A 13,370-nucleotide genomic window follows, 5' to 3' on the forward strand; every position below is an offset into this window, starting at 1 on the left:
GTGAGATTTCAGGGTTCACCCCTGGATGGAAGTGTGAACATAAAACACTTCACATACTCAGGAAAGTGTATTTAGCTGCTTTACAGTATCAGAATAAGGCCTGCAAGGCCTTGGGCCTACTTCCAGCCTCCTGGCACCAGTTTTACTGATACTTGTGACATTTGCAGGTGTTAGGCTTCAAGGGGATGAAGTCGCACCTTCTACCCAGGGTTATGGAACTCCGCGCAGGGTGAGATTTCAGGGTTCACCCCTGGATGGAAGTGTGAACATAAAACACTTCAAATACTCAGGAAAGTGTATTTAGCTACTTTACAGTATCAGAATAAGGCCTGCAAGGCCTTGGGCCTACTTCCAGCCTCCTGGCACCAGTTTTACTGATACTTGTGACATTTGTAGGTGTTAGGCTTCAAGGGCATGAAGTCGCACCTTCTACCCAGGGTCATGGAGCTCCGCGCAGGGTAAGATTTCAGGGTTCACCCCAGGCTGGAGGAGTGAAAATAAAACACTTCACACACTCAGGAAAGTGTATTTAACTCCTTTACAGTATCAGAATAAGGCCTGCAAGGCCTTGGGCCTACTTCCAGCCTCCTGGCACCAGTTTTACTGATACTTGTGACATTTGTAGGTGTTAGGCTTCAAGGGCATGAAGTCGCACCTTCTGCCCAGGGTCATGGAGCTCCACGCAGGGTAAGATTTCAGGGACCACCCCAGGCTTGAGCTGTGAAAATAAAACACTTCACATACTCAGGAAAGTGTATTTAGCTACTTTACAGTATCAGAATAAGGCCTGCAAGGCCTTGGGCCTACTTCCAGCATCCTGGCACCAGTTTTACTGATACTTGTGACATTTGTAGGTGTTAGGCTTCAAGGGGATGAAGTCGCACCTTCTACCCAGGGTCATGGAGCTCCGCGCAGGGTAAGATTTCAGGCTTCACCCCAGGCTGGAGGAGTGAAAATAAAACCCTTCACACACTCAGGAAAGTGTATTTAACTCCTTTACAGTATCAGAATAAGGCCTGCAAGGCCTTGGGCCTACTTCCAGCCTCCTGGCACCAGTTTTACTGATACTTGTGACATTTGCAGGTGTTAGGCTTCAAGGGGATGAAGTCGCACCTTCTACCCAGGGTTATGGAACTCCGCGCAGGGTGAGATTTCAGGGTTCACCCCTGGATGGAAGTGTGAGAATAAAACACTTCACATACTCAGGAACGTGTATTTAGCTGCTTTACAGCATCAGAATAAGGCCTGCAAGGCCTTGGGCCTACTTCCAGCCTCCTGGCACCAGTTTTACTGATACTTGTGACATTTGCAGGTGTTAGGCTTCAAGGGGATGAAGTCGCACCTTCTACCCAGGGTCATGGAGCTCCGCGCAGGGTAAGATTTCAAGCTTCACCCCAGGCTGGAGGAGTGAAAATAAAACCCTTCACACACTCAGGAAAGTGTATTTAACTCCTTTACAGTATCAGAATAAGGCCTGCAAGGCCTTGGGCCTACTTCCAGCCTCCTGGCACCAGTTTTACTGATACTTGTGACATTTGCAGGTGTTAGGCTTCAAGGGGATGAAGTCGCACCTTCTACCCAGGGTTATGGAACTCCGCGCAGGGTGAGATTTCAGGGTTCACCCCTGGATGGAAGTGTGAGAATAAAACACTTCACATACTCAGGAAAGTGTATTTAGCTGCTTTACAGTATCAGAATAAGGCCTGCACGGCCTTGGGCCTACTTCCAGCCTCCTGGCACCAGTTTTACTGATACTTGTGACATTTGCAGGTCTTAGGCTTCAAGGGGATGAAGTCGCACCTTCTACCCAGGGTCATGGAGCTCCGCGCAGGGTAAGATTTCAGGCTTCACCCCTGGCTGGAGGACTGAAAATAAAACACTTCACACACTCAGGAAAGTGTATTTAACTCATTTACAGTATCAGAATAAGGCCTGCAAGGCCTTGGGCCTACTTCCAGCCTCCTGGCACCAGTTTTACTGAAAGTTGTGACATTTGCAGGTGTTAGGCTTCAAGGGGATGAAGTCGCACCTTCTACCCAGGGTTATGGAACTCCGTGCAGGGTGAGATTTCAGGGTTCACCCCTGGATGGAAGTGTGAGAATAAAACACTTCACATACTCAGGAAAGTGTATTTAGCTGCTTTACAGTATCAGAATAAGGCCTGCAAGGCCTTGGGCCTACTTCCAGCCTCCTGGCACCAGTTTTACTGATACTTGTGACATTTGCAGGTCTTAGGCTTCAAGGGGATGAAGTCGCACCTTCTACCCAGGGTCATGGAGCTCCGCGCAGGGTAAGATTTCAGGCTTCACCCCAGGCTGGAGGAGTGAAAATAAAACACTTCACACACTCAGGAAAGTGTATTTAACTCCTTTACAGTATCAGAATAAGGCCTGCAAGGCCTTGGGCCTACTCCCAGCCTCCTGGCACCAGTTTTACTGATACTTGTGACATTTGCAGGTGTTAGGCTTCAAGGGGATGAAGTCGCACCTTCTACCCAGCATTATGGAACTCCGCGCAGGGTGAGATTTCAGGGTTCACCCCTGGATGGAAGTGTGAGAATAAAACACTTCACATACTCAGGAAAGTGTATTTAGCTGCTTTACAGTATCAGAATAAGGCCTGCAAGGCCTTGGGCCTACTTCCAGCCTCCTGGCACCAGTTTTACTGATACTTGTGACATTTGCAGGTGTTAGGCTTCAAGGGGATGAAGTCGCACCTTCTACCCAGGATTATGGAACTCCGCGCAGGGTGAGATTTCAGGGTTCACCCCTGGATGGAAGTGTGAGAATAAAACACTTCACATACTCAGGAAAGTGTATTTAACTCCTTTACAGTATCAGAACAAGGCCTGCCAGGCCATGGGTGTGTTTCCAGCCTCCAGGCACCAGTTTTACTGATACTTGTGACACTTGGAGGTGTCAAGCTTCAAGGGAACAAAGTCAAACCTTCTACCCAGGGTTATGGAGCTCCGCGCAGGATACGATTTCAGGTTTCACCCCTGGCTGCAGGTGTGAAAACAAAACACTTCACATACTCAGTAAAGTGTATTTAACCCCTTTACAGTATCAGAAAAAGGCCTGCAAGGCCTTGGGCCTACTTCCAGCCTCCTGGCACCAGTTGTACTGATACTTGTGACATTTGCAGGTGTTAGGCTTCAAGGGGACGAAGTCGCACCTTCTACCCAGGGTTATGGAGCTCCGCCCAGGGTAAGATTTCAGGTTTCACCCCTGGCTGCAGGTGTGAAAACAAAACACTTCACATACTCAGGAAAGTGTATTTAGCTCCTTTACAGTATCAGAATAAGGCCTGCAAGGCCTTGGGCCTACTTCCAGCCTCCTGGCACCAGTTTTACTGATACTTGTGACATTTGTAGGTGTTAGGCTTCAAGGGGATGAAGTCGCACCTTCTACCCAGGGTTATGGAACTCCGCGCAGGGTGAGATTTCAGGGTTCATCCCAGGCTTGAGCTGTGAAAATAAAACACTTCACACACTCAGGAAAGTGTATTTAACTCCTTTACAGTATCACAATAAGGCCTGCAAGGCCTTGGGCCTACTTCCGGCCTCCTGGCACCAGTTTTACTGATACTTGTGACATTTGCAGGTGTTAGGCTTCAAGGGGATGAAGTCGCACCTTCTACCCAGGGTTATGGAGCTCCGCGCAGGGTGAGATTTCAGGGTTCACCCCTGGATGGAAGTGTGAACATAAAACACTTCACATACTCAGGAAAGTGTATTTAGCTGCTTTACAGTATCAGAATAAGGCCTGCAAGGCCTTGGGCCTACTTCCAGCCTCCTGGCACCAGTTTTACTGATACTTGTGACATTTGCAGGTGTTCGGCTTCAAGGGGATGAAGTCGCACCTTCTACCCAGGGTCATGGAGCTCCGCGCAGGGTAAGATTTCAGGCTTCACCCCTGGCTGCAGGTGTGAAAATAAAACACTTCACATACTCAGGAAAGTGTATTTAGCTCCTTTACAGTATCAGAATAGGGCCTGCAAGGCCTTGGGCCTACTTCCAGCCTCCTGGAACCAGTTTTACTGATACTTGTGACATTTGCAGGTGTTAGGCTTCAAGGGGATGAAGCCGCACCTTCTACCCAGGTTTATGGAGCTCCGCGCAGGGTAAGATTTCAGGGTTCACCCCTGGCTGGAGGTGTGAAAATAAAACACTTCTCATACTCAGGAAAGTGTATTTAACTCCTTTACAGTATCAGAACAAGGCCTGCAAGGCCCTGGGCCTACTTCCAGCCTCCTGGCACCAGTTTTACTGATACTTGTGACATTTGCAGGTGTTAGGCTTCAAGGGGATGAAGTTGCACCTTCTACCCCTGGTTATGGAACTCCGCGCAGGGTGAGATTTCAGGGTTCACCCCTGGATGGAAGTGTGAGAATAAAACACTTCACATACTCAGGAAAGTGTATTTAGCTGCTTTACAGTATCAGAATAAGGCCTGCAAGGCCTTGGGCCTACTTCCAGCCTCTTGGCACCAGTTTTACTGATACTTGTGACATTTGCAGGTGTTAGGCTTCAAGGGGATGAAGTCGCACCTTCTACCCAGGGTTATGGAGCTCCGCGCAGGGTGAGATTTCAGGGTTCACCCCTGGATGGAAGTGTGAACATAAAACACTTCACATACTCAGGAAAGTGTATTTAGCTGCTTTACAGTATCAGAATAAGGCCTGCAAGGCCTTGGGCCTACTTCCAGCCTCCTGGCACCAGTTTTACTGATACTTGTGACATTTGCAGGTGTTAGGCATCAAGGGGATGAAGTCGCACCTTCTACCCAGGGTCATGGAGCTCCGCGCAGGGTAAGATTTCAGGCTTCACCCCAGGCTGGAGGGGTGAAAATAAAACACTTCACACACTCAGGAAAGTGTATTTAACTCCTTTACAGTATCAGAATAAGGCCTGCAAGGCCTTGGGCCTACTTCCAGCCTCCTGGCACCAGTTTTACTGATACTTGTGACATTTGCAGGTGTTAGGCTTCAAGGGGATGAAGTCGCACCTTCTACCCAGGGTTATGGAACTCCGCGCAGGGTGAGATTTCAGGGTTCACCCCTGGATGGAAGTGTGAACATAAAACACTTCACATACTCAGGAAAGTGTATTTAGCTGCTTTACAGTATCAGAATAAGGCCTGCAAGGCCTTGGGCCTACTTCCAGCCTCCTGGCACCAGTTTTACTGATACTTGTGACATTTGCAGGTGTTAGGCTTCAAGGGGATGAAGTCGCACCTTCTACCCAGGGTTATGGAACTCCGCGCAGGGTGAGATTTCAGGGTTCACCCCTGGATGGAAGTGTGAACATAAAACACTTCAAATACTCAGGAAAGTGTATTTAGCTACTTTACAGTATCAGAATAAGGCCTGCAAGGCCTTGGGCCTACTTCCAGCCTCCTGGCACCAGTTTTACTGATACTTGTGACATTTGTAGGTGTTAGGCTTCAAGGGCATGAAGTCGCACCTTCTACCCAGGGTCATGGAGCTCCGCGCAGGGTAAGATTTCAGGGTTCACCCCAGGCTGGAGGAGTGAAAATAAAACACTTCACACACTCAGGAAAGTGTATTTAACTCCTTTACAGTATCAGAATAAGGCCTGCAAGGCCTTGGGCCTACTTCCAGCCTCCTGGCACCAGTTTTACTGATACTTGTGACATTTGTAGGTGTTAGGCTTCAAGGGCATGAAGTCGCACCTTCTGCCCAGGGTCATGGAGCTCCACGCAGGGTAAGATTTCAGGGACCACCCCAGGCTTGAGCTGTGAAAATAAAACACTTCACATACTCAGGAAAGTGTATTTAGCTACTTTACAGTATCAGAATAAGGCCTGCAAGGCCTTGGGCCTACTTCCAGCATCCTGGCACCAGTTTTACTGATACTTGTGACATTTGTAGGTGTTAGGCTTCAAGGGGATGAAGTCGCACCTTCTACCCAGGGTCATGGAGCTCCGCGCAGGGTAAGATTTCAGGCTTCACCCCAGGCTGGAGGAGTGAAAATAAAACCCTTCACACACTCAGGAAAGTGTATTTAACTCCTTTACAGTATCAGAATAAGGCCTGCAAGGCCTTGGGCCTACTTCCAGCCTCCTGGCACCAGTTTTACTGATACTTGTGACATTTGCAGGTGTTAGGCTTCAAGGGGATGAAGTCGCACCTTCTACCCAGGGTTATGGAACTCCGCGCAGGGTGAGATTTCAGGGTTCACCCCTGGATGGAAGTGTGAGAATAAAACACTTCACATACTCAGGAACGTGTATTTAGCTGCTTTACAGCATCAGAATAAGGCCTGCAAGGCCTTGGGCCTACTTCCGGCCTCCTGGCACCAGTTTTACTGATACTTGTGACATTTGCAGGTGTTAGGCTTCAAGGGGATGAAGTCGCACCTTCTACCCAGGGTCATGGAGCTCCGCGCAGGGTAAGATTTCAAGCTTCACCCCAGGCTGGAGGAGTGAAAATAAAACCCTTCACACACTCAGGAAAGTGTATTTAACTCCTTTACAGTATCAGAATAAGGCCTGCAAGGCCTTGGGCCTACTTCCAGCCTCCTGGCACCAGTTTTACTGATACTTGTGACATTTGCAGGTGTTAGGCTTCAAGGGGATGAAGTCGCACCTTCTACCCAGGGTTATGGAACTCCGCGCAGGGTGAGATTTCAGGGTTCACCCCTGGATGGAAGTGTGAGAATAAAACACTTCACATACTCAGGAAAGTGTATTTAGCTGCTTTACAGTATCAGAATAAGGCCTGCACGGCCTTGGGCCTACTTCCAGCCTCCTGGCACCAGTTTTACTGATACTTGTGACATTTGCAGGTCTTAGGCTTCAAGGGGATGAAGTCGCACCTTCTACCCAGGGTCATGGAGCTCCGCGCAGGGTAAGATTTCAGGCTTCACCCCAGGCTGGAGGAGTGAAAATAAAACACTTCACACACTCAGGAAAGTGTATTTAACTCCTTTACAGTATCAGAATAAGGCCTGCAAGGCCTTGGGCCTACTTCCAGCCTCCTGGCACCAGTTTTACTGATACTTGTGACATTTGCAGGTGTTAGGCTTCAAGGGGATGAAGTCGCACCTTCTACCCAGGGTCATGGAGCTCCGCGCAGGGTAAGATTTCAGGCTTCACCCCTGGCTGGAGGACTGAAAATAAAACACTTCACACACTCAGGAAAGTGTATTTAACTCATTTACAGTATCAGAATAAGGCCTGCAAGGCCTTGGGCCTACTTCCAGCCTCCTGGCACCAGTTTTACTGAAAGTTGTGACATTTGCAGGTGTTAGGCTTCAAGGGGATGAAGTCGCACCTTCTACCCAGGGTTATGGAACTCCGTGCAGGGTGAGATTTCAGGGTTCACCCCTGGATGGAAGTGTGAGAATAAAACACTTCACATACTCAGGAAAGTGTATTTAGCTGCTTTACAGTATCAGAATAAGGCCTGCAAGGCCTTGGGCCTACTTCCAGCCTCCTGGCACCAGTTTTACTGATACTTGTGACATTTGCAGGTCTTAGGCTTCAAGGGGATGAAGTCGCACCTTCTACCCAGGGTCATGGAGCTCCGCGCAGGGTAAGATTTCAGGCTTCACCCCAGGCTGGAGGAGTGAAAATAAAACACTTCACACACTCAGGAAAGTGTATTTAACTCCTTTACAGTATCAGAATAAGGCCTGCAAGGCCTTGGGCCTACTCCCAGCCTCCTGGCACCAGTTTTACTGATACTTGTGACATTTGCAGGTGTTAGGCTTCAAGGGGATGAAGTCGCACCTTCTACCCAGCATTATGGAACTCCGCGCAGGGTGAGATTTCAGGGTTCACCCCTGGATGGAAGTGTGAGAATAAAACACTTCACATACTCAGGAAAGTGTATTTAGCTGCTTTACAGTATCAGAATAAGGCCTGCAAGGCCTTGGGCCTACTTCCAGCCTCCTGGCACCAGTTTTACTGATACTTGTGACATTTGCAGGTGTTAGGCTTCAAGGGGATGAAGTCGCACCTTCTACCCAGGGTTATGGAACTCCGCGCAGGGTGAGATTTCAGGGTTCACCCCTGGATGGAAGTGTGAGAATAAAACACTTCACATACTCAGGAAAGTGTATTTAACTCCTTTACAGTATCAGAACAAGGCCTGCCAGGCCATGGGTGTGTTTCCAGCCTCCAGGCACCAGTTTTACTGATACTTGTGACACTTGGAGGTGTCAAGCTTCAAGGGAACAAAGTCAAACCTTCTACCCAGGGTTATGGAGCTCCGCGCAGGATACGATTTCAGGTTTCACCCCTGGCTGCAGGTGTGAAAACAAAACACTTCACATACTCAGTAAAGTGTATTTAACCCCTTTACAGTATCAGAAAAAGGCCTGCAAGGCCTTGGGCCTACTTCCAGCCTCCTGGCACCAGTTGTACTGATACTTGTGACATTTGCAGGTGTTAGGCTTCAAGGGGACGAAGTCGCACCTTCTACCCAGGGTTATGGAGCTCCGCCCAGGGTAAGATTTCAGGTTTCACCCCTGGCTGCAGGTGTGAAAACAAAACACTTCACATACTCAGGAAAGTGTATTTAGCTCCTTTACAGTATCAGAATAAGGCCTGCAAGGCCTTGGGCCTACTTCCAGCCTCCTGGCACCAGTTTTACTGATACTTGTGACATTTGTAGGTGTTAGGCTTCAAGGGGATGAAGTCGCACCTTCTACCCAGGGTTATGGAACTCCGCGCAGGGTGAGATTTCAGGGTTCACCCCTGGCTGGAGGTGTGACTATGTGGATTGTTTTGTTTTCACACCTCCAGCCAGGGGTGAACCCTGAAATCTCACCCTGCGCGGAGCTCCATAACCCTGGGTAGAAGGTGCGACTTCATCCCCTTTAAGCTGTAAACCTCCAAATGTCACACATTTTACTAAAACATGTACCTGGAAGCTAGGGATGGGCCGGAGATCCTGAAGGCTAAGATATGATACTGTGAATGGTGTTCATGTACGTTCTGGACTATGGGAAGTGTTTTGTTTCCTTCCCCTACCTCCATCCAAATTAGCAGCAGGCCTCGATCAGGCTACAGGGCGCAGAATATGATTTCTGGTCTCAGGTCTCCCTCGTGACATACCATTGGATTCAGGAGTGGTCCCCACTCCGGCGATAGGGCTGAGTAGAACAGTGGTAGTCACAGGCCTCACTCTGTACTGTACTATTCAGTTCCGCAGTGGGCCTCCCCCGGTCATAGGCTCAGCGTCTGACATACAGTAACTCACTCTGTCTACAGATGTCACCTCAGACGTACACCTAGCTCCAGCTGTAAAAATCAGCTCAGCAGAGTGCCTCCATGCCGGTACTGGGGTCACCATTTCAGGTGCATTCACACCCTCTGCTCTCACTTGGGGTGTCTTTAAACATGTAGGCCTAACTCGGCCGCCTTCCTTCATTGTGTCACTGTGTATTTATTGTATTGAGTCTGGCTCGGCGCTCGGCAGTGAATGCCCTCTGCCTGCATGTGAAGCTGCCAGCACACGGCCGCCTGGTGATGCGTGCGAGGCTGGAGCCAGGGCCGTGCCCCGCTGCTTGTAAGCCCCGAGCCGAGGGTGCCACAGCCGAGGGTGCAGGCGCGCGGGGAGGGCCCCCTGGCCCCCGGGACGGGGGCTCCCTGGCATTGTTTCCACCCCGCGCTCGGCCGGCGGAGCCCTGTGTTACTTTGGCCCGTTCCAGAACGCGCTCCCCGCGGCCCCCGCAGCCCCACTGTGACGCCACAGGGCCCGCTCCCTGCAGGAGCCCCCTCCCTCCCGCGGGCCGCCGCTCCCGGCCGCAGGAGTCGAGAGTGGACCGGGGAAAAGGGGCCCGGAGCCCGGGATTTCAGGCATGGAGGCGCCCGCCGTCGGGGGAGCGCCGAGTCTCCCCGCGGATCACAAGCCAGGGACGAGGGGTGGATCCGAAACGGGGGCAGGCGCGGGAGAGGGCCGAAGCTGGGCTCCTGGTCATGTATGCGTGGAAGCGCGTGTTTAACTGATTGTGTTTTAAAACGTGGATAATCCGAAGGTAGGAAACACAAAAGTCAGCTGGGAGCAGAGAGCCGAGTGTGCCTCGCACAGCCCTGTCTGCTCGGGACCAATCAGAGGCCGGCTCCTCCCTGTATATAATCACGGGGCTCGGGTCTGGGAGGGACATTTCTTTTCAGTGACAGCGCCCGCGCCGAGACTCGCATTACAATGGCCGAAACCGCTCCAGCCGCCGCGGCGCCTCCCGCTGAGGTCGCCCCCAAGAAAAAGCAGCAGAAGAAGACAGCGGGGGCCTCGAAGGCCAAGAAGCCTTCCGGCCCCAGCGTGGCCGATCTGATCCTGAAGGTGGTGACCGCCTCTGCCGAGAGGAAGGGAGTCTCCCTGTCGGCCATGAAGAAGGGGCTGGTCGCCGAGGGCTACGATGTGGACAAGAACAAGAGCCGGGTCAAGGCCTCCGTCAAGAGCCTGGTCAGCAAAGGCGCCCTGGCCCAGCTGAAGGGCACCGGGGCCTCCGGATCCTTCAAGGTGAACAAGAAGCAGCTGGAGGGCAAGAAGGCGGCCAAGAAGGCGGCCGCCAAGACCAAGAAACCAGCGGCCAAGAAAGCTGCCCCAGCCGCCAAGAAGCCCAAAAAGGCTCCCGCGGGGGTCAAGAAGAGCCCGAAGAAGGTCAAGAAGCCAGCGGCAGCAAAGAGCCCCAAGAAGCCCAAGGCTGCCCCCGCCAAGAAGGCTGCCAAGAGCCCAGCGAAAGCCAAGGCGGCGAAGCCCAAAGTGGCCAAGAAAAGCCCTGCCAAGGTAGTCAAACCCAAGGCAGCCAAGCCCAAAGCAGCCAAGCCCAAGAAGGCAGCGCCCAAGAAGAAGTAAGGGCTTGCACCGAGACACTGCAAACACAACGGCTCTTTTAAGAGCCATCCACCCGGTCCAGAAGAGAGCTTGTTCGTCCCCACCCTTGCACCCCGCGTGCACCCTTCTCTATGATAATAAACGGCACAGTAAATCCATAGCGCGCCTTTCCGCACGCGAGTGCCGTGTGTGATCTTGGTCATATGAAAGGCTCTTTTGGTGTTGCGTGGATTGGAATCTTTATAACAAAGAAAGAAGGGGGTCTGGGAGTTATTAGACCTCAGTTCATAATAAATGTGAGATAACGTGTGCCTTGGTGCTTTCACTGTAACCGGGCAGACTCGAAGTGGTGTCTGCATAAAGCAGACGATTGTGAAAGTGAAATCGAGCGCAGTGAACGGCGGCGTGTTCCAGGGTGACCAAGGGCGGTACACTTATAACATCCTGGGCTCCTCGCCCAGTTGACCAGGGTCGAGAAGGGGGGCGAGGGGTTCTTGTGACTACAAATGAATGGATGGACACTGAGACAAAGGCTGACCGAAGCGCCGGCTTCGGCTCCAACGTACATCATCCAATCCGGAGGGTTCCCTTTTCTCCACAGCTCATTGGAGAGACAGTCTGCAGCCTCAGGTTGAGTAGCCAATCGTTGCACACCGCGGGCTATTTTCGAACGTGGGGCGGGAGCTTCAGCCAACCAGAGCAGCCCTCCGTCTTCGAGTGCATAAATAGGGCTCTTGCCTGCTTGAACGCCATTCTTCCTCGCTCGTCGTTGAAAGAGACCGCTCCCGCCATGGCCCGCACCAAGCAGACAGCCCGCAAGTCCACCGGCGGCAAAGCGCCTCGCAAGCAGCTGGCCACCAAGGCTGCCCGCAAGAGCGCGCCTGCCACCGGCGGCGTCAAGAAGCCTCACCGCTACCGACCGGGCACCGTGGCTCTCCGCGAGATCCGCCGCTACCAGAAGTCCACCGAGCTCCTCATCCGCAAGCTGCCGTTCCAGCGCTTGGTGAGGGAGATCGCCCAGGACTTCAAGACCGACCTGCGCTTCCAGAGCTCCGCCGTCATGGCCCTGCAAGAGGCCAGCGAGGCCTACCTGGTCGGGCTCTTCGAGGACACCAACCTGTGCGCCATCCACGCCAAGAGGGTGACCATCATGCCCAAGGACATCCAGCTGGCCCGTCGTATCCGAGGCGAGAGGGCCTAAGGAGGCACACCGACCCGATCAACCACCACAACGGCTCTTTTAAGGGCCACCACCCTGTCACCTACGAGCTTCTCTTGTCTGCCATGGCATGTTCTACAGGTTAGGGTGGGTTGGCTGGGAGTACCACGAGTACTGGGTAACTTATACCGGCACTGGGTGACCAGGGCACTCCGTGTTCACAGTGCACGGCCACCTCTTCAATTAATAAAGAGCTTTGTTTGGGTAGAGGGTCGTGTTGGGATCCGCTGGTCACAAGCCAGCGCTGTGGGGCATCTGTGCTCCCGGTACATCGGGTTCATGTCTCCGATTTCGGGAGCCGTTGCCCTTGGTCTTACAGTACAAACAGAACGTGGCCCCACGCACACACTTAAAACTGGTCACCCGAAACATGGAAAACAATAAGCCCGGGGGCAACCGTGCGAGTTCCGCGCGGGCTTTATTTAACGTCACCGTTACATTACAGAGCTTGTGTGACACTTGGTCCCAAAGAGGGCTCATTCATATAAACATGTTTATTAAAACGGGTTGCCCGCTCCATCGTCCCTCGGTCTGCAGCAAGCCCCGTGAAAGCAGGTCTTGTGCGCTCAAAATTACCGTTTAAAACACTTTTTTCTCCGGTCATAAATGAAGCACATTAGCTCTTAGGGGAGGACGTGAGTGGCCCTTAAAAGAGCCGTTGTGTTCGTTGGGGATACGCCTCGAAGCCTTACTTGGCGCTGGTGTACTTGGTGACGGCCTTGGTGCCCTCGGACACGGCGTGCTTGGCCAGCTCTCCGGGCAGCAGCAGACGCACTGCGGTCTGGATCTCCCGGGAGGTGATGGTGCGCCGCGAGTTGTAGTGGGCCAGGCGGGAAGCTTCCCCGGCGATGCGCTCGAAGATGTCGTTCACGAAGGAGTTCATGATGCCCATGGCCTTGGAGGAGATGCCGGTGTCCGGGTGCACCTGCTTCATCACTTTGTAAATGTAGATGGCATAGCTTTCCTTCCTGCTCCTCTTGCGCTTCTTCCCGTCCTTCTTGGGCGGCTTGGAGAGCGCTTTCTTGGAGCCCTTCTTGGGAGCCGGCGCGGACTTGGCTGGTTCAGGCATGGTCGACAATCTGCACCGCTTCCTGTGGAGCCGAGAGAAATAAGGCAGACGTGCCCGGCACTTGTATTTATAGGCTGGGCGTGTAAAGTAGCTGCTTCTCTGCTCTCCCTTCTCATTGGCAGGCAAAGGCAAGCCCCCCACCTCCTAGTGTACTGCGGTTCTGGGACTCTGATTGGTGAAACAGAAGCCCTCCTCCCTCCAATGAGAAGTACTATCAGCGCCTAGCTGTCAACCAATCAGACGCACCCGAAGTCTTTATATCGCCGGAGTCCCGCA

General features: G+C 52.2%; 2 protein-coding genes and 1 pseudogene across 3 annotated transcripts; 2 read left to right on the forward strand and 1 right to left on the reverse strand.

The window, feature by feature from the left end:
• The first annotated feature begins 9,946 nt into the window (after window positions 1–9,946).
• LOC146830029 (histone H1.3-like) lies at window positions 9,947–10,874 on the forward strand. Its single transcript, XM_085604260.1, has one exon. The coding sequence runs from the start codon at window positions 10,177–10,179 to the stop codon at window positions 10,825–10,827; it is 651 nt and encodes a 216-aa protein (XP_085460386.1). The 5' UTR covers window positions 9,947–10,176; the 3' UTR covers window positions 10,828–10,874.
• Window positions 10,875–10,990: 116 nt separating this feature from the next.
• LOC146830030 (histone H3-like) lies at window positions 10,991–12,197 on the forward strand. The gene has a single exon (XM_085604259.1). The coding sequence runs from the start codon at window positions 11,321–11,323 to the stop codon at window positions 12,005–12,007; it is 687 nt and encodes a 228-aa protein (XP_085460385.1). The 5' UTR covers window positions 10,991–11,320; the 3' UTR covers window positions 12,008–12,197.
• A 466-nt stretch (window positions 12,198–12,663) lies between these two features.
• Window positions 12,664–13,225, reverse strand: LOC146830031 (histone H2B 1.2-like; annotated as a pseudogene). The gene has a single exon (XR_014961347.1). The product of XR_014961347.1 is annotated as a histone H2B 1.2-like (transcript).
• Between the last annotated feature and the right edge of the window lie 145 nt (window positions 13,226–13,370).

The sequence above is a fragment of the Triturus cristatus genome, chromosome 5_1 (assembly GCF_964204655.1).
Source record: "Triturus cristatus chromosome 5_1, aTriCri1.1, whole genome shotgun sequence".
Classification (NCBI taxonomy): domain Eukaryota; kingdom Metazoa; phylum Chordata; class Amphibia; order Caudata; family Salamandridae; genus Triturus; species Triturus cristatus.

What these genes read in the sequence shown, in the direction of transcription:
- LOC146830029 (XM_085604260.1), top strand. Translation starts at nt 10,177, where the DNA reads ATGGCCGAAACCGCTCCAGCCGCCGCGGCGCCTCCCGCTGAGGTCGCC.
- LOC146830030 (XM_085604259.1), top strand. Translation starts at nt 11,321, where the DNA reads ATGGACACTGAGACAAAGGCTGACCGAAGCGCCGGCTTCGGCTCCAAC.